Raw genomic sequence first — 20,699 nt, forward strand, 5'->3', positions numbered from 1 at the left:
AATCAAGGAGAGAAGTTAAGTAGACGTCAAGAGTCTCCCCTTGTGTCCATTAGCCAGTCTATTCAGGGACTATGCTTGTCTTAACAGTATAACCACCACCATTTTCTAGAACTCAGCCTGAGCATATAATATGTACTCAGTAAATATTTGTTGACTGACTGAATTAGAAAAAATAAAAAGAATATCAAAATGACATGTTTATGGAAGATTCTGTAAGTTTTGGAAACTATCTAGAATAAGGTAAGACTCTGCTTCAGAAGGCAGTCTTGAAGAAATCAGAAGAGGGAAGCACTGGAGTGCTGAGGGCACTGGAGTCAGACCATAACTGAAGAAGAGTTTGACTTGAAAGACTTCTAAATAAGAACCTACTGAATAGGGGCTTCCCTGGTGGCTCATTGGTTAAGCATCGGCCTGCCAATGCAGGGGACACGGGTTCGAGCCCTGGTCTGGGAAGATCCCACATGCCGCGGAGCAACTAAGCCCGTGCGCCACAACTACTGAGGCTGCACTCTAGAGCAGGCGAGCCACAACTGTTGAGCCCGCGAGCCACAACTACTGAAGCCTGCACGCCACAACTACTGAAGCCCGCGCACCTAGAGCCCGTGCTCCGCAACAAGAGAAGCCACCGCAATGAGAAGCCCGCACACTGCAAGGAAGAGTAGCTCCACACAACTAGAGAAAGCCCGCGCGCAGCAACAAAGACCCAACGCAGCCAAAAATAAAAAAAAAAAAAAAGAACCTACTGTATAGCACAGGGAACTCTACTCAATACTCTGTAATGATCTATATGGGAATAGAATCTAAGAAAGAATGGATGTATGCATATGTATAACTGATTCACTTTGCTGTACAGCAGAAACTAACATAAGATTATAAATCAACTGTACTCCAATAAAAATTAATTTAAAAATAAAAATAATAAAAAAAAAGAAAGACCTCTAAATAAAGGAGTAAGACAGAAAACGAATGATAAAAGCGGCGGCAATAATAAGGGATGACGTCCTAGAATTTTTCAGCAGAGAGCAAGAGGTTCATGTTTAATCAGTATAGTGTTAATGAAAATAATGCAAACATGTGAAGACTTCAAATTGTTCTTATAATAATGATAAAAGCATCAGCAGACAACACACGGGAGCACTTCTCTTGTGCTGGGCGCTGGGTAAAATGCTTTATGTATAGAGTATGCTGATTAAGCGCAAGCACTCAGATCAACTTCCACACCTCCTCCAAATAACTTTGATCAAGCCACTTGATCTGTGTCTAGGTGTCCTGTGTCTCATTATCTGTGAGATAATAATAGCATCTATTCTCTAGGCATGAAGTTGCAAAGATTAAATGAGAATGTGTGGGGAGAGAAAATACAAGAAATTTTAGAGTTCTAATTTCACATAAAGACAGGAGTAATCGGTACAGCCTGATGAGTATGACAGGTAAGCTGCGGAGAGCAAGTCATTCTCAAAACAGTGAAAACAGGACTCACCCATCATATCACTGGGCTGGACTAACTATATCTCTCTTTGTGTCATCCCTTACTTTATTCTTACTTGCCCCTTAATTTCATCATTTTCAAAAATTAATTTCAAATATTTCTTTTCATGCATGTCTCCATCCCTGAACCATGAGTGCCTTGAAGACAGGGGATGTGTTTTAAATATCATTTATTTCCAGCCCCTAGAATCATGCTTGACACACAAATAATTGTGCTAGAATGACTGCATGAACAACAGGAAAAGACCATATGAGAAAATTGATGTGAACGAGATGTATAGCCATTTTTAGGAGGAAGATATAAGAAATACCCTCATAGAAGAGAAATTTGATAAGAACATAGAATTATTTCTATATATACATAACACAAATTATGTAGTACATATATACAAACACACAAACATCTATCAGTGTGTGTGCAAACACAGTTTGTTATTAAGATCTACCAAAAGTGACTTTCATTTAATTTAACTCCATTAGTCACTGTTATTTCATTCTAAACCATTTCTTCTTACTAGATAAGGAACACAAGTTCATGCCTCTTCCTATTTTGAAGAAGTGAGAAATGTAACTTAAGGTTGATAAGGGGGTGATGGAAAGTCTTGGAACCATCTGAAAAGGGTAAAGAAGGAATTCGAAGGGAGGAACAGGGGCCGTGCCAATCTTGGGAATTAACCCTAGGATAAGCAGAACTTTCTGAGCATTCTGCACTTCAGCACGGTTCGGGCCCTTAGTATCTGCCTACCTTTATACCTATCTTCTTGAGTTTCTCCCTTGATTTCATAGTTTTCCCCTGGATTGACAACCTGATTGAACTCTGATTAACCTGTCTTCTGAGTTAACTCTCTACTGGTAAATAGCTGTTTCACATCTTCACACACTGATCTTAAAATTCTCAACTCTTTCCTCTTGAACTTAGAAATTCTTGGGTCAAGCAACCTCCTCGCAAACAATTTGATTTTAGGAGGTCATAATTCTCCCTAAATGCCACATATCTTATATTGGGACGAGCCTCTTGGTATGTAAGATTTACTCTAAATCCTAGGAAAGCTATACTCTCTGTCTGTTAGTCTACTTTTCATGCATTCTTGGGTGAGACTTGACTTAGGGCCCAGTCCTACCCCATGCAGAGTAGGTCCTCAAAAAATATTTGTTGGATAAAGGAATTAGTGAGTAAAAAGTCAAGGATTGAACTCCCTCCACTGCTTGCCTCTGAGCACACAACACAGGATACACAATTAGATTCTACTCAGAAAATCACCTTCTCCTTGAGACAGTCTCTCAACTGAAAACAGCTATTAAACTTCAGGGGAAGAAGAATCTGTGCTTAAGCTAGGAATTTGCTCTTCATTACCACCCGCCAAACACCACACATCACTAGCCTGAAACTAATGTATAGGTCCCAATCCCTGAAGCTCTATCTTATACCTACATCTCTCAACTATTACATCACAGAAGAGGCACAAACTAAAGCATTTCCACCAAACTCTATGGTATCCTCTCCATTGTAATTTCCATTTCAACAATTGCCAGTTCTTTCAGCAAAATTAAACCTTGCCTGGGAACAGACAGATTCCCACCTTATACACCCCGTCCTCTAATTTGATCTTTTGAATTGTACTGATTTTCAATGGCACAGAGTCAAGGTTATAAATTCCACTTTTTAAAAATTGTCCAGATACATCCATTATTTATATCATCCAACTAAGTATCAATAATAAACACCTTATCAATTAATCAACAGTTTTGTATACCTGGAGGGTATTCAATAAAAACTTTGCATCTAGCCTAGTAATAATACAATTACTACGTATCAACCATATTCAAAAATAATAGAATTCTCAAACTATTCATTTTGATTCCATGGATGTTTACACTATGTCCTCTGAAGCCACAAAGTAATATTAAAATATTCAATCTAAAAGAAGAGTCTTAAAATTTTTGCATAGAAAAATTATTCTATTACAAGAACATTCACGTTTTATAATTTTTGCAGTCAAAATGACCAAACCAACATCAAAGAAAAACCAGAATTTATCAACCATGGTTCATTTTAAATATTAATGCTGTAAAAGTCAAAGGTAGCTATAAAACAGACTGACAGAAGTATACTTGTTCTGGATATAGCTCTTTAAAACACACACCTGAAAAGATCAGCCAATATATCATTAGATAAAAATAAGAAGGCATCGAACACTATTATGATGGCATAAGGTTTGTGTCAATTTCATCAATCTAAAAATAGGTCACAGAATGAGCTTAAAAAAAAAAACAGGGTAAGGTCAATATCACAAAGTGATTAAAGAGATGGAAGAGAACTTTCTTTCATTAAACTCACCAATATTATACTGAACTCCAGAGCACTTACCATTTTCCTGTGGCATTAGAGAATTTAGTAGGTTCACTGAATTGACTGATTTCTTTGTTAACCTATTTACATGGATTAAGACCCTGACTGACATAAAACACAACCAAAAAAAAAAACCTCAGACAGAGAGTGTAATGAAAGACTGAGTGATGTATAGTTTGGGGTGCAGCCTAGCCAATAAATGTGCTTGACCAGCAAAGAACCTATTGGCAAAGATTTATTATTGGAACAAATACATTCTAAAAAGATCTAATACAATAAAACCTGCAGTATGAATACAAACTACTCTAAAATACAGTTCTTTGCCCTGTATAACATATAGCTTATTTTTTATGATTATATTAAAACTCTCTTCATTTTGTTCATTGAAGAATAAATTTCATTAGCTAAGTAAAACCAAAGAGTACAGTGTATGAAATGGCATTAGTAGTGTAGTTCTTTAATCCACACAAAAGAAAACAAAGTTTATGTTACTTAGAACTCTTCAACTACCTTTAAAATATATATAAAGAAAAGGAAATATTTCAAGGAAATGTATTATCAAGAGAAAAGGTAAAAATGAATCACCTCCGAGAATAATACATCATCATTATGTTTTAATTATATGTAACACATTAATATGAACTTAGTAAAAGCTAGAGCCAGACATAGAAGTGATCTTAAATGATATACCTCCAAGTTCTTTTACATTCAAGATGGCATTCTGGAATGGCACTGCTTTTATACTAAAACCTACAATTAGAAAACAGAAAACAAAGAATTAGCAACTTAAGTTTTAAAAATGTATAAAATGCTCAAATGCTCTTTTTTAGGCAGATTAAGAGTTATTTTTCATAGCTCATATTTACACCAGAAACACATAATTTCCAAGATAAACGGTTAACCCAGTATTATCTTCTACCATTTTGCAAAAGTTGTATGTTACAGCAAAATATAACCCTCTTCTTCAAATTATTGCCTCATTCTTTAATACATAATGCCACTTTGTAAATTTTATCAGTTGCGAGAAAGACACTTGGAAGTATAGAGAAACTTCAAAGAAAATATTAAATCTATCAGGACCTTTGCATCTAATTCCTAAGGTTAATCTTCCTTCACATGTAATTTAGCAACCCTAGAGACTAAGGTATCAAAATTATAACCATCTTATATTGAATTACATAGTATTTATGTCAGTGTTTTCTTTCAAGGACGTGGTTAAAGTCATACATAAATTTTTCTTAAAAGTATAATCATAATTACCCATTTATGCATTTTATAATGCATGTAATAAATGACTTCTATTATAAAAGTATATTCAGAGTATAGTACTATGATTAATTCTGTATTTAGGACTTAATTATCATCATCTAAGTCAATCAATTCAGGTGTGACATATGTGAGAGTGCATTTACCTATACACAGACACACACACAAATATATACACTAAATATTTCTGAAATGATCCACAAGAAACTGGAACATGTAATGACTCTTGGTAGAACTGGGTATCTGGAGGTCTTAAATAGAAGGGAGTTTCATTTGTTTCACTTGAATACTTTGCATATAAAGGTACTTCTTTTTCAATTAAAAGCTCTACTATTATTAATAGTTAATTTATTCAGTAATTTCCGAGCACCCAATCAATTTAAGGTTTTAAGCATTATTTGATATGTACAATTACAAGATAAATAAGACACGGTCCCCTTTTTAAGAAATTATCAACAGGGTGAAAGGGAAAACATACAAATACTTTCACTGAAGCAAGTTATGATGGGTGCCTAGAAAGGTAAAAAGATATAAAATACGATGTGTATAAGAACAATTCTTTTACATGGTTTTGCTTTACTTTATTAAAAAACACGTTAAAATGTGCCTTATTCTACTCCAGCCTATTATTACCACTCCTCTGTTGTATACTGTCCCAGAGCTCTAAGATTTTATATATTACCTTCTACTTAAGGCAGTGAATATCATGTAATGGTTAAAAAGTGACTTTGGAGTCAGACAGAACTAGGTTTTAATAAGCTCTATGACTGTGGGCAACTTACCAGCCTTGGCTTTCATTGTCTGTAAACTGGGAATGATAGTATCTATGTCACAAAGTTGTTATGAGGATGCGATAATGCATGTGTTATCTTTATCACAGTGGCTGGTACAAATAAGCACAAAATATAAGACTGCCGATGTTATATTTCAATGGATGCCATGTTGTTGATGATTTAATCATTACGTACACATATCTTCTGCCTGCCTGAATATATTACAGACTCAAGACAGAAATGATGGTGCTCATTTATTAATCTAAGTATTTAGTTGGAGCCATAAATGTTATCACTGAATGAAAAGTACCGTTGTTGGAGCGATGGAAGTGTAAACTGTTGAAATTTGTTGTACAGAACGTAAATGTTCATTGGGCTCTCTGAGAACCTTCCAAAACATACCCTTCCTATGTGGGTTTAATACAGACTGACACAGTGGGCGTAGCCCTATGATTAACGGTGCATGCAGTCACTGAATCTTAGTAAAATAGCAGGAGGAGTAGGAGGCAGCTTCATGTGGCTGACATACTGGCATATACCTGGGTCTGCAGGAAAGCCTCTCCAGGTGTCTGGCCTCTGGGAAATTACGGAAACTCAGTGCCAATCACAATACTCCTGCTGGCACTGAAATTCGCCCACAGGAGACTTGGATGCTTGACTGTATCTACCTACCTCACAGGGGTGTTACATGGATTAAAAGGCAATGATTGTGAAATCCTGAAAACGGAAACGCTATGTAAGTGCTAAACAGTCTATTAGTGGTTAGGTTCAGGACAACCCAAGTATGGATTTTCCAGAGAAATGGGACAAACCCCAACTTTGAAAAAGAAATAGTTATGAGCACATCAGCAATATTTCATCTGCTTTGATTCTTAAAAGCTGACAATATGCAGGCACCCAGAGGGAAGAAATATCTTTCTGGAAATTATCACACCCATATGCAAAATACGACTTTTGAAATTTATTGATCTAACAGGCAGATTATATGACAGTTCCCATTTTGAATCCTTACACAGACTTCATAATAAATTGACTACAAAAATGTCCTCCAATGTTCACTCTAAGCAAAGTAACCTAGCAATGTTATTTATAGGCATATAAATGTTCCTGCAGAACACTCATAAATGTTTTCTCTTCACACAGAACATGTGTGGCTAGATTTATACTGCAAAGGTATATGCAGTCTTCCACTTTGTTGTCTTTGTATTATTTTTACAATATAGCTGTGGTAATTAATGTTCAGAGGATGAAGCCTAGATAATCAGTCCAGAAAATAAGAGAATGTACTATTCATGGAAGAGAAACAATATTTTTCTATTTTAGTCATTCTAACTGTTTGCAAGGATTAAAAAGACTTAAAATGTAAAGACACATTTTCAGTTCACCAGAAGGGCAATCAAGAAGGGCAACCATCAGATCAATTGTATTTTATTCCTTTACATTGAGTTGGATGAGGTCAAGAAGGGGAATTAATATTTAGTAGGGCTACAAAGGTCAATCCATCAAAATACCTTTCTCAAAGGGTTGCTTTGAGGAATGAAAATCACTGGATTGCATGGGCTCTACAGTAAGAATGTCTGGGTTCAAATTCTGGCTCTACCATTATTAACTGTCTGACTCTGAGCAAGTTACTTAATTCCTCTGTGCCTCAGTTTCCTCAGCTGTAAATGAAAACAGACCGTAATCAGTGCTATAAAGTGTTTTGTTTTTAAATAAATAAAACTAAAAATTCAGAATACTAATGGTCATCAAATAATCACTGAATGCTTTCTCCCAATCAAAATCATGTGTGGCCTCAAATTCAGATATATTATGAAAGCAGTGGTAAAAATAAGAGTTGCTGAAGAAGCAATCAAAACAAACATTTATTGAGGACTTCTATAGACTAAATATTTGTGGTCCTCCTTAACACTTCTTTCCCTTTCAATCAATCAACCAATCCCCAAAGCCTTTCAATTTCACCTGCTAAATAGTTCTCAAAAATGCCTACCTCTCTTCATCCTCACAGCACAACTGTGGTCAAGCCACCACCATCACCACGTGGTGAGCCTCCAAACTAAACTCTGCATCTATTACTGGCCTCCTCAATCATCCCCACACATTAGCAGAAGTGATTTCCTGAAATGCACTTCTGTTTACATCATTCCCCTACTTAAAAGGGTCTGATACCTTCTCACTACTCAAGGTATAGTTTGAAACACCTAACAAGGCCCTACCTGATCTGGTTCCTCTTTCCTTCCTTAGGCTTATTTTGTACCATTTCCCCCTCATTTATATTCTTCAGTTCCTAAAACAAGCCATGTTCATTACATCTCAGGGCCTTTGCACCTACTGCTCCAAAAGTGTGTGTTCTTTGCCCTTCTGGCAAACTCTTTATCCTTCAGGTGGTATTAGAACTTCACTTTGTCAGGCAGGCCTTCTCTGGTGTTCCTGAAATAGATTGATTTTTTTGGATCTGTGTGCTTGGGGCACTCAGCACTTCTCCTACGTGACTTTCACAGTTCTAATTACATATCAGTTTATTTACTTGTTTTATGTTTGTTCCCCAGCTAGACTGCAAGGATTCGTAATAGAGATACAGTGTACAGTGCATCTTGTATGCCAGTGCTTGGTCATAATAGGATCTCAATATTTGTTTAAAGATCTGTGCTAAGGGTTTATATTTAGTCAGCCCTCCATATCCAAGGGTTCTGCATCCACATATTCAACCAAACAGATCAAAAATATTTGGGAAAAAAATTTCCAGAAAATTCCAAGAAGCAAAACTTGAATTTGCTGTGCCCAGGCCATTTACATTGTATTTACATTGTATTAGGTATTATTGGTAATCTAGAGATGATTTGAAACATATGGGAGGATGTGTGTAGGTTACATGCAAATACTGTATTTTTATATAAAGGACTTGAGCATCCTCAAATTTTGGTATCTGTTGCAGGGGGAGGTGGTCACCAGTCCCCCTCATATACCAAGCGACGACTGTATTTTAGCTGTTACGACAATCCTTAACTTAATGAATAACTACTGTTCCAGGAAGCAAGTGAAGTCTAGAAGGGTTAAGTACCTGGCCAAAACTACTAAATGCTGTATTTAAAACCTGAACTCAGGTCTCATCACCTGAGTCCACCAGAGCTCCACACTATAGCACCTCTTCCACATCCCAACAAGATGATGGATTCAAAATTTCCAATTTTGAACCTAAATAACAGTGGAGCTGATTGGAAAAAATACACACATACCTAATAATCCCACTAATTATTTTCCCTCCTATTTATAAATAATCCAACACAAGGAATCTATTTTGATTCTTGTGTTCTCAGGTCTATACTACATTGCCTTATTAACGGAATAAAAGTAATAGTATGAGTTTAGAGAGTACTTTTTTAAAGACGTTATTAATAAAACCAGGAACTCAGGAGGGGAGGGAAAATGTCCAACTGACTCAGCCATGACAGTGCGCTTGCTCTGTTGCTTCTTCGAAAAAATAAGCATCCTCCGATGCTCTTTGCAGGAAGTCAGTGAGCTGATGGAACAAGAGCACTGTCCTAGAAACCCTATCACAGCTCTTAGACTTCTTACCAGCTACTTTTTTCTTGACTTTGAATCCCTCATCTGCAAAATGAGTGGACTAGATTAGCTTTCTAAAGTTTCCTCTAATGTTAGGATTCCATTATTTATATTGTAACAACTGAGTCAACCATCAATGGCCTCCAGTTTTTGGCTGAAGGCCTCAGGGGTAGGTCTCCCGACTCCATTCAAACAATTTGATGGCTGAAGCCTAAGTTACGTAGTCATTTTTTCCTGGCCTATTTAAGCTACATTAGTAAGACTGAAACCTCCCCTAAGATTTAACCCCACAAATTTTAATAAATATATGACTTAGTAACTCTTTGGGGAAATAATTGTTTGCATAGACATTCAGTTTTTGTCTTTTAGTCCTTAAATCCAAAAAAGCCTGTGATACAAGGGAGATGGATTTGAAATTTTTTATGCGGGGAAAGCATTACTGGAATCGTAACAAAATTAGGTTTCAGAGGGAGGTTAGTCTATTTTTATTCATTGTGTGGAACACATGACAATTTCGCTTGGACCTACAGACCAACCTCCCCCCTTCCCCTGCAACACATACACAAGTCTGCACACATGTACACAGGTACTCGCTGTGTGCTTCTGACATCCCTGGGTCACTCTAAGAACTGCTAAAGGGAAAGACATTCCACAGATCTGGTGGCCTTGACTTGGACCAAGGACGTGATTTATGCGGTAGTTTTGTGATGTTTGGACAATGGTCTAGCGAAATTCTTCTAAATATCATTTCAACATCATAAAAGGAAATTTAATCTACCAGCATTTATAAAACACAATTCTTTAGCAGATACCAAATCTGACTTTCTAACTTATTTCTTCTTAACGTGTATGCAGCTAATACTAAAGTTATTAAAATGTCTGATTCAAATTTTCATAAACTTTTCTGTATTTCTTTCAAATTACCATAATTGTTTTCTATTTTAACTGACCGACATATCACTTGACAAATTTTCAAACATAGTAATATATATCCCTAGAAGAGATTTTTCAACCTTTTTCAATTCCAAGTATTCAATTTTCTCTAGATTGTTCTCTATGTTACAATATATTATCCTAAACCTTTAGACTCCATTCCTCTGGTTTAAAAAGAAAAAAAGTGAATATTGTGTAATCTACAGGTTAACAATCCCTTTTATCAACAAATTCTTTGGGCACATACAGTCAAGGAATTCACTCTGGGCAAAATTCACTTTTGTTTCTAGACCAAGGTGTAAGCTACTCAATTTTTTTCCTCTATCAGCAAGACCTGCTCTTTTCAGGATTTCTTGGCCCTTTGAGTTTTGAAAATTTAAGTATCTTTTAAAAATTATGTCAAAGTAAAAGACTGCTGAAGTTAACAATCCAATAAAGTTTGGATTCCCTTTACCTCTGAAGAAAAAGGCTGACATTCTTGCCTTGCTGAAATGGATAGACATACCCTTCTTGTGTCATGTTTTCATTTTAAGAAACTAATTTTCAGTCTATCTTTTCAACTGTTCCGAACTCTTCCAACAAATATTTCATTTTAATTGGCTTTATATAATCAAAACGTTATAAAATAGAGAAATAATTTAAGAGAATAAAATTTCACACATAATTCGACCATACCAACAAAGCCCATAGTTATTTTTTACAGGTTTTTTTCCCCCATTTTTGATTCAAAAGCATAGTTTTGCAAGGTTTAATTTTCAAAATGAATGTAAATTTAATTTTCCTTTACAGAAGATTGTATGTGTTTTCCAATATATGATCATTTCAACTGATGTACCACGAGTTAATTAACAAACTCCCTTGATATAGGACATTTAAATTACTTTAAAGTTTTAGTTATACAAAATGTTGCAAGGAATCAGTTTGTTCCTACAGTTTCTTTGAAATTACACACTTAATGTAAATTCTTAGTGACACGCTTATTAGGCCAAGGGATGTAAATATTTTGGTAACCTTTAATTTATATGAATAACTTCTTTCAAAAAAAAATGGACAACACACATTTTGGTAAATTTAGGTATAAAATTAACATTTTCTTATTTATTTTCTAGTAAAGTTGAACTTCTGGTAAAGCCAAACCTTTCCATTTATTTGTTTGCCATTAATTCTTTTCTTGAATACCTCTTTGTGGACTTAGCTTAATTAATCAATTAGATTCTAGATACTACTTGTGAATGTGACTGAATTCTCTAAATGGGACTGTCATAAACTCTTATCTGTAATATCTGATAGAAATACTTCTCAACAGCATTGCTTTTACTTATATTTGTCATCTTAATCTTAGCTTTCCAGTCTTTCTAAACTTTTATATACTAAGCTCCCTTGCTCCTTCACTTTGTACATTATTCTCCATAGGACCTCCTTCAGCTATTCTCCCGTCCTCACATTGAATGTTCACATGCACATGTGGCTTTCTGACCTCCTCATTTCTTCTAGTTACTTTTTCTTGCCATTGGGTTTTGTCATTTATTTTAGGACCTTCCTTCTACCTCCTTTGTTCTTCTTCAGCTGCATACATACACAACAAAAAGGAGCCAGCAGTTGAGTTTGAACAGGCCGGCAATGTCTATCTGGAACTCTGGTGAGGAATGGGTTTTGTGGGTCCACTGATAACTAAAATCAGCCTGCTTGGTTCTCCTCTGCCTCCACCCCTCCTCTGTCACCAGTAATTAGTTTCTCCAACCTCTTGCCCACCTTCATTAGCTACAATAAACATACAGACTCAACCAACAAGCATCTACCCCTTCTCTTCTCTTTGCACCTCATGCCCAACTCTGCCCTGCCTTTATCCTTGCAGAGCCCTCTCAATGAATCACAGGGAACCTCACCTTTGTTAAGAAAAGTCTTCTCTAGCCTCCAACATTTTCTTACATGCTTTTCCTTCCTTCTTATACTAGCAAACAGAGCTTTCCTTCCCTCATCAGGGCCAGCCAGGACCAGCTTTGCTTCCTTATAATGTTTTTACCGCTTTACCATACTCACCTCTTAATAACTTCCCAGCTAAAGTTGTGACATCTGTTTCTGTGTCGACCTTTGCATTTCCATCTACCAACTTTCAGGGCATTTGCTTATCTATCTGAATGAATTCAACACATTTGTCCACCGCTCTATCTGCTTCTACTCTTATAGACAACATTCTCCAAACTAATGATCAAAGCTATCCTCCAAATTTTCAACTCTCCAAAATTATCAGCTCTAAATTCACATTAGCCATCACTAATTTGTTGGTATAAAGTTGTAGATCCCATCAAATTTTCTACATAGATAATCCTGTCATCAGTAAACCAAGAAAGTTTTACTTATTCCTTTCCAATCTGGAAGCCTTTTATTTCTTTTTCTTGCCTGATGCACTGGCCAGAATCTTTACTACAATGTTGAACACTGTTGAGAAGTGGTGAGAACAGACATCCATGTCTTATTACTGATCAGACCAGGAATAAATTCTGTTTTTCATAGATGACCATTAACAGTTGAGGAAATTCCCTCTGTTCCTATTTTGGTGAGAGTTTTTATCAGAAATCAGTGTTTTTTGTTTGTTTGCTTGCATCTCTTGAGATGATCACATGGTTTTCTTTTCTTAGTTTAATATTGTAAATTAAATTTATTGATTTTTGAACGTGAAACCAACCCTGTATTCCTGGGATAAATGTTACTTGGTCATGACACATTATCCTATTAAAAATATACTACTTTAAGATTTGATTTGCTAGATTTTTGTTTATATTTTTGGTATCTATGTTCATGAGGGATATGGTACGTAGTTTTTTTGCAATGTCTTTATCTGGTTTTGACATTAAACTTGCTGGTCTTATAGAAGGAGTTGGGAAGTCTTCCCTCCTCCTTCAATTTTCTGAAAGATATTGTGTAGCAGTGGCATTATTACTTCTTTCAGATGTTTGATAGAATTCACCAGTGAAGCCAACTAAACTTCAAGTTCTTTTCTTTTTAAAACTATAATTTCGATTTCTTTAATAACTATACATCTGGGCTTTCTATTTCTTCTTGAATGAGCTTTGATAACTTGTCTTTCAAGTAATTCATCCATTTAAGCTGTCAAATTTACTGGTATGAAGTTGTTCATAATATTCTATTATCCTTTTAATATCTATAGACTCTATATTGATGTAACCTCTCTCATTCCTGATACTATAAATTAGTGTCATCTTTGATTTTTTTTCCCTGATCAGTTTGGCTAGAGTTTCTTAAGCTTTATTGATCTTCTCAAAGAACCAGCTTTTGATCTAATGAGTTTTCTCTACTGTTTTTCTATTCCACTGATTTCCACTTTGATCCTTATTATTTCCTTTCTTTTGCTTACTTTGGGTTTGATCAGTCCTTCTCGTTTAGTTCCTTAAGGTGGAGGCTGAGGTCACTGATTTGAGGGCCTTCTTTCCTAATCCAGGGGTTCAGAGCTATGAATTTCCCCCACAGTCCTGCTTTAGAGACATCCCACAAATTCTGATGTGTTGTATTTTCATTCAGTATAAAATACTTTACAATTTCTCTTTTGATTTCTTATTTGATCCATGGGTTATTTAGAAGTACTTTAGTTTCCAAATATTTGGGGACTTTTCCAGAGATGGTGTTGATTTCTAATTCAATTCCATGTGGTCTGTGGTTTGAATACTTTTAAATTTATTGAAACTTGTTTTATGTCCTCAAATATGGTCTTATTTGGTAAATGTTCCAAATGCACTTGAGAAGGTTCTCTGCTGCTGTTGTGTAGAGGGTTCTATACACGTTAATCAGGTCAGGGTGGCTGACAGTGTTGTTCAAGTCTACTACCTCTATTTTCTTCCTACGTGTTCTATCAATAATTGAGAGTACTGAAATCTCTGACTACAATTGTGGGTTTTGTCAGTTTTTGCTATGTGTATTTTTGAAGTTGTTATTACGTACATAAATGTTTAGCATTGTTATGTCCTCTGATTCAAAGACTCTTTCATCATTATGAAATGAACTTCTTTATCCCCAGTATTATTCTTTGCTCCAAAGTCTACCTTGTCTGATGTTAATATAGCCGCTCCAACTTTCTTTTGACTCTTTCTTATGCCTATTGGGATAACATATCTTTTTCCATCTTCTTACTTTTAACCTATTTGTGTCTTTATATTTAAAGTCAGCATATAGTTGGGTCTTGTTTTTTTAATCTAATCATATTCTCAGTCTCTTAATTGAGGAGTCTAGACCATTTGCATTTAATTTGATGACTGATGGTCAGGTTTGAGTGTTATCACCTTGCTACTTGTTTTCTATTTGTCCCATATATTCTTGTTCCCTTTTTTCCTGCCTTCTTTTTGATTAATTATTTTTTATAGTTCCATCTTATCTCATTTGCTGCCTTATTGGTTCTCACACTTTGTTTTGTTATTTTAGTGGCTGCTTTAGGGTTTATAGTGTATCTTTAGCTTATAGTCTACCTTCAAGTGTTATTAAACTACTTCACATATAAGAACCTAACAATAGTATACTTCCCTTTTCCCCCTATGACTTTTATTCTATTGTTCTCATGCATTTTACTTTTACATGTTATAAATCCCACAGTATACTGTTTTTATTTAAACAATTATAAAGAGATTTAAATAAGAACTAAATCTTATATAATTATCCATGTAGTCACCATTCTGTTACTTTGCTTTGTATAGATCCAGATTTCCATCTGGAATCATTTTTCTCCTGCCTGAAAAACTTCCTTTAGCATTTTCTTATAACTTTGGTCTGCTAGCAATAAATTCTTTCACTTTTTTAATGTCTGAAAAAGGCTTTATTTTGAGTTTCTTTTTGAAAGATACTTCTGTTGGATATAGGCTGATAATTATTTTTCCCTTCAGTACTTTAAAGGTGCGCTCCACTGCCTTCTCCCTTGCATTGTTTGCAGTGAGAAATCTGATGTCACTCTTATCTTTGTTTCTGTGTAACATATTTTCTCTGTTTTTAAGATTTCCTTTTTGTATTACTCGGCATTCTCCAGAGAAACAGAACCAATAGGATGTGTGTGTATACATACAAAAATGTTTCAAGGAATTGATTCATAATACTATGGAGGCTGGCAAGTCCAAAATTTGCAGGGTGGGTCAGTAGACTGGAGACCCAGGAAAGAGCCGATGCTGCAGTTCAAGTCCCAAGACCACCCAGTGCAGATTTCCTTCTTGCTCTGGGGAAGTCAGTCTTTCATTCTATTCAAGCCTTCAACTGGTTAGATGAGGCCCAACCACATTATATAAAGAAATTTACTCAAAGGTTGCTGATTTATATCTTAATCTCATATAAAAACGCACTCACAGAAACATCCAAAACAATGTTTGACTACGTATCTGGGCACTGTGGCCCAGCCAAGTTGACACATAAAATTAACCATCACACTCTTATCACTGGCTTTAGTCATTTTATTAGGATGTGACTTGGTGTAGTTTTGTTCAGATCTCTTGTGCTTGGGGTTCAATGAGCTTCTTGGATTTGTTGTTTATCTTCAAGTTTGAAAACATTTCAGCCATCATTTCTTCAAATATTTTTTTTCTGTCCCTTTCTCCACCCCCTCACCTTGACAGATTCAAATGTTAGGTGTTGCCATATGTTAGGTGACTTGGAGTTGTCCCACAGGTCACTATTGCTCTTTGCATTTTCCATTTTCTCCTCTCTCTCTACTGTGAGTAGTCCCAAATGTTAATGCCCTTCAAGGTCATTAATCTTTTTTCTGCAATGTCTAATCTGTCATTAATCCTATCTGTTATATATTTCACCTCATATATTGTAGTGTTCACCACTAAAATTTTTATATGGTTTTTTTAGAAATTTTGCATGTCTACACTTTTATAATAACAGTTTTAATGTCCTTCTTTGTTAATTCTAATCTTTGTGACAGTTATGAGTCAGTTTCAATTCACAGATTATTCTTCTCATTATGAATCATGTCTTCCTGCCTCTCTGCATGCCTGGTAATTTTTGATTAAATGTCAGGCATTGTGAATTTTACCTTGTTAAGTGCTGGATAATTTTGTTTTCTGTAAATCTTACACAGCTTTGTTCTGGGGTGTCTTAAAGTTTCTAGGAAACTGTCTGAGCCTTTTGTCTTATTAATATGATTTGCTACATGGGTCTAGGGCAGTGCTCAGCTTAGAGCTGATTCCTAAGGCAAAACCTTCCTTAGTACTCAACCCACTACCTCGTGAATTGTGACTTTTCCAATCTGGCTTGTGGTAACAGGCATAACTCTCAGTCCTGTATGAACACCAGGCACTGTTCCCTCTAGCCCTTTCAGATGGTACTTTTGCTAGCCTTGAGTAGTTTCCTCATGCGCATGCAATGAATACTATGACACATACTCAAAGGAGACCCTCTACAGATCTCTAGGGTTCTCTCTCTGTACAACTCTCTCCTCTCCAGTACTGTGTCCTAGGAACTCTAGCTGCCCTAGTCTCTCCAGCTCTCAGCTCAATCCCCTCAATGCAGGGAGTCCACTGAGCTCCACCTCATTTCCCACTGGAGCTGTGCCACAGCCTGGGAATAGTCTTGAGGCAGTAGGCTGGGGCAACTGTGGGGCTCATCTCATTTGTTTCTCATCTCTCAGGGATGACTAACCCTTGTTGCTTGATATTTACTTTCTTAAAAACTGTGTTATATATCTTCTCTGTTTTTTGTTCCCCCCTTTTGGTTATTTCAGGTGGGAGGGTAAGCCAGTTCTAGTTACTCTGTCTTGACCAGAATCAGAAGTCTTCACTCATTCTTGCACTCCCTGCCCTCTATTGAACATCTTTGGTGTCTCCTTCTTCCTGATCACCACCCTTACACCTCTGCCCACTAGCATGCTCACATGGCACCTTTCCTTGCAAAAATAAACTCCTTTACCACTGCTTTCTGTGTTTCTGTCTACCTTCTTAAAAGAGTAATCTATGTGCAATCTTAGCCAGGGGCCCAAGGAGTAAAACGGACAGTCTGTGCCTCATTCCCTCTGCATGCTCACCACCCTCTCATGGTTCATGTTAGTTTCTACCTCAACACTCTGCTGAAACTGGTCTACCATTGGTCATTAAGGGTCACCACATCCATGGCCTCCTCTCAGGTTTTAGACTTCTGTTTATATTATTTAATTCTGGTTCCTTTGATCTATTGTTCACATTTGACTTATATGATACTATATAGAACTGCTTGGTTTAGATTCCCTGTTTAATGCAGATGCTAGAATGTAAGCTCCAAAGGGCAAGGATATTTGTCTATTTTGTTCACTGACGCACCCTCAGTGCCTAAATCAGTGTCAATCACGTAACCGGCATTCAATAAATGCAGAAAGAGTGAATGAAATATAGTTGGTGCTTAGCACTCTTCTCCTCCCTCTCTGCCCATCATCCCTCAACAATCTCATGTAAATCAATAATTCAGTTGTATCTCAAATCTAGATCTCTTGCTATAAACTCTCTTTAGTCAGCCTGTCTTTTGGCATTTGGATCACTGTTGAAAGTCCTGCCAACACCTCAAAATTAGCATGTCCAAAACTAAGCTCATTATCTTGTATCTTAAAACTGTCTGTCACCTTCTTCCCACTTTTTATAATTCACTCAGTCACCAGCTAGAAGTCATATTTGGTTCTTTTCCTTTCCTCTCTATTTCCCAATATCTTTGACACTTTTATAGGATTAATGACATCTGCCTCTAACTCTCCATTCCCCACAGCCCCGATGGATCACCTCTCCATGTTACAGGTCTCTCTCAATAGCTTCTCTAGTCTCCAGCTTTGGGTCACAACTCATGCTATACCTCCACATCTTGGGCCTCAACCCAGTAAGATCCCGAACTGTTCTCCAAATACACCCTATGCTTTCTATCCTTACTCTCCTCACCCCATTCCTTAGATTCTCCCCATCATATGAGGCCCTATTTGAATGAGACCTTCTTTGATCCCATAGATTAGAAACGATCACTCTTTTAACTTTCATATTTATACCATCAAGTATAGCACTTATTCTGTGTTAGCTCCTGGCATATATTAAACATTCAATAAATTTAAACTGTTTATCATTGTAATCCTACCCCAGGTGTAAACTTCTTGATAGCTGAGACCTCCAAACAGGTCTCCAAAAAGGCACTGTGCCTGGTTCAGGACAATGACGACTCATAGAAGCTTGATATCCAAAATGTCAGCCAACTTACTAATCCATCAGAAAATCAATTAGCACACAATGTTACCAATGGTTCCAGTAAGAGGAAAACATATTATTTAAAAATTGAATAAAAGCAAATATAGAACATATTGAATTGCAATTTACAAATAATAAATTATAAAATTATTTACAGATAATTTTGTACATTGTAATTCAAAACTGTGCTTCTAGCAATAGTGCTTCTCATTTATACCTCTGATAAGTGAAGAACGGTATACTTGTATTACTCATACATATTTTGAGGGAAGTTATTTTGCTTTAAAAGAATTGTTAAGTTAATAAAGTTTGCATATTACATAACACATTCCTCAGAAGACGTCCACAGTTTTACAGACAACCAGCAAATAATACTCTCATCAGAAATTCTAAAGCTTGGGTACCACTAACCACCTTCATTTGAAGACCTGCACCGGCATCCTACCTCTGTCATTAGCTGTGTGAAAACAGCCGTATCACCATACCTTTGAGCCTCAGATGATTTAAAGACAGAATATGGAAAAAGAATCTTACCTGCCATAAAAAGCAGTTATGAGGTTCAGAGAGGTACGATATTTTATGTAAAAACATATGGATTCAATTTACTGTTGCAGGCTTATTCACTCAACAAGCATCTTAGCTATGCCCAAACCGTGTGCCAGGATCTGGATGCACAAGCTAAATAAGATGCTCTATCTGCCCCTTAGGCTGGGGAGACAAATGTGTCAACAGCGGTGTTGCAGGCACTAAATGGTAGAGAGATACACACTTCACAGTGGGAGAGCAGGGAGTTCTCAGTTCCATGTGGGGGAAAGGAAGGTAGTTAGAAATGGCTTCCTGCAACAGACCACACCTGAGCTCAGTTCATCCTCCCTGTGGCCTCACCAGTCATCGTGAACCCCTCACGCTTTTCCTCATCCTTTAATCAAGCTACGTCCCTGTTTCTTCACAGGTCCGCGGTTTCTTATCTACAATTCTAAACTCTGAAAAGCTTTCAAAGCCTGCACTCTTCCCCTAACTTATTTGGTGGCAAAACCCGGCCTGAAATGAGGTAAGGCTCTTGGTCATCAATATTTTTCCTACTTACAGGAAATCCTAGTCAATGGTTCCATCATATACCCTTCACCTAAGACAGGACCCGAGTCACCCTTGGCTTCTCTCTCTCTCCCTCATCCTCCAAACCCAACTGGCCAGCAAGCTCTGTCAATACCAGCCCTCCAATAAGTATCCTATCTATTCCCTCCCTTCTCCCCCTCCCTCCCTCCTCCCTCTCCCTCTATTCTCCCTCCCTCCCCCTACCCCCCTCCCTCCCATCACTGTCTTAGTTAATGGTTAATGGAGCTTTCATAGTTCAGCCTCAGCATCATGGCTAGCGTGATCTTTCTCAAACGGATATTTTATCACATAGTTTCTCTTTGCTTAAAATATGTGCCGATGTCTCTGTGCTATCTACAAAGCTCAAATTCCTGAGTGTGGTATAAAAGGTTTTGCCAAGATTTGGCCACTGCCTATCTCCTGGCATTCTACTAACCATGTGTCGCAGCCACTTGGAAATGTGGTTCCCAGGAGGTAGCGACCTGTTTCAGGCCCCTCTGCCTTCACACAAGCTTCCCCTCTGTCCCCAAATCTTCTTTCTTCTGATTGCTCCTCCTCCTTTGTGTATTTCTGGACACAAGCTTAATGTCTGTGTGGCCCATAGCCTGAGTCTCCTGTAGTGCTGGGATCACTGCTTATCCCCAGCTTCTAACACTGGACCTAGCACATGGTAGGTGTTCAAAAAAGAAAGCTGTCTAAATGAACAATCTTTTTAAGTTTCCCCGACAATGTCTCAGCCCACTCCTTCCCTGTCAGTTCTCCCACAGCAGCTCTGGTTCTCACCTCCCATAATTTTCTCTAGTTAACACTTGTCTTTCCTGCTTCATTTTCAGAGGAAAGAGAGGACACTTTTGGGGAGTGAGAGAAGTTATTGGTAGCACTCTGATACTCTGGGCCAGATGATTCCTTATGGAGGGGGCCCGTCCTGTGCAGTGTAGGATGTTTAGCAGCATTCTTGGCCTCTACTCAAAAGAAGTCAGTAGCACCCTCCCCAAGCTGTAAGAACCAAAATGTCTCCAGACGTTGCCATATGTCCCCTGG

General features: G+C 37.0%; 1 protein-coding gene across 15 annotated transcripts in view; it reads right to left on the reverse strand.

The window, feature by feature from the left end:
* Positions 1-20,699, reverse strand: part of ARL15 (ARF like GTPase 15) — a 538,502-nt gene that overhangs the window by 373,861 nt on the left and 143,942 nt on the right. For all 15 annotated transcript variants that reach the window (XR_014241859.1, XR_014241860.1, XR_014241861.1 and 12 more), the window contains one exon: positions 4,529-4,588. Coding sequence is in view for 12 of the 15 variants with exons in the window: in XM_082382492.1 (XP_082238618.1) it covers positions 4,529-4,588 (60 nt within the window). In the remaining 3 variants the exon portion in view is untranslated. The remainder of the gene's footprint in view (positions 1-4,528; positions 4,589-20,699) is intronic.

Source organism: Balaenoptera borealis (assembly GCF_965194805.1).
Source record: "Balaenoptera borealis genome assembly, chromosome: 2".
Lineage (NCBI taxonomy): Eukaryota > Metazoa > Chordata > Mammalia > Artiodactyla > Balaenopteridae > Balaenoptera > Balaenoptera borealis.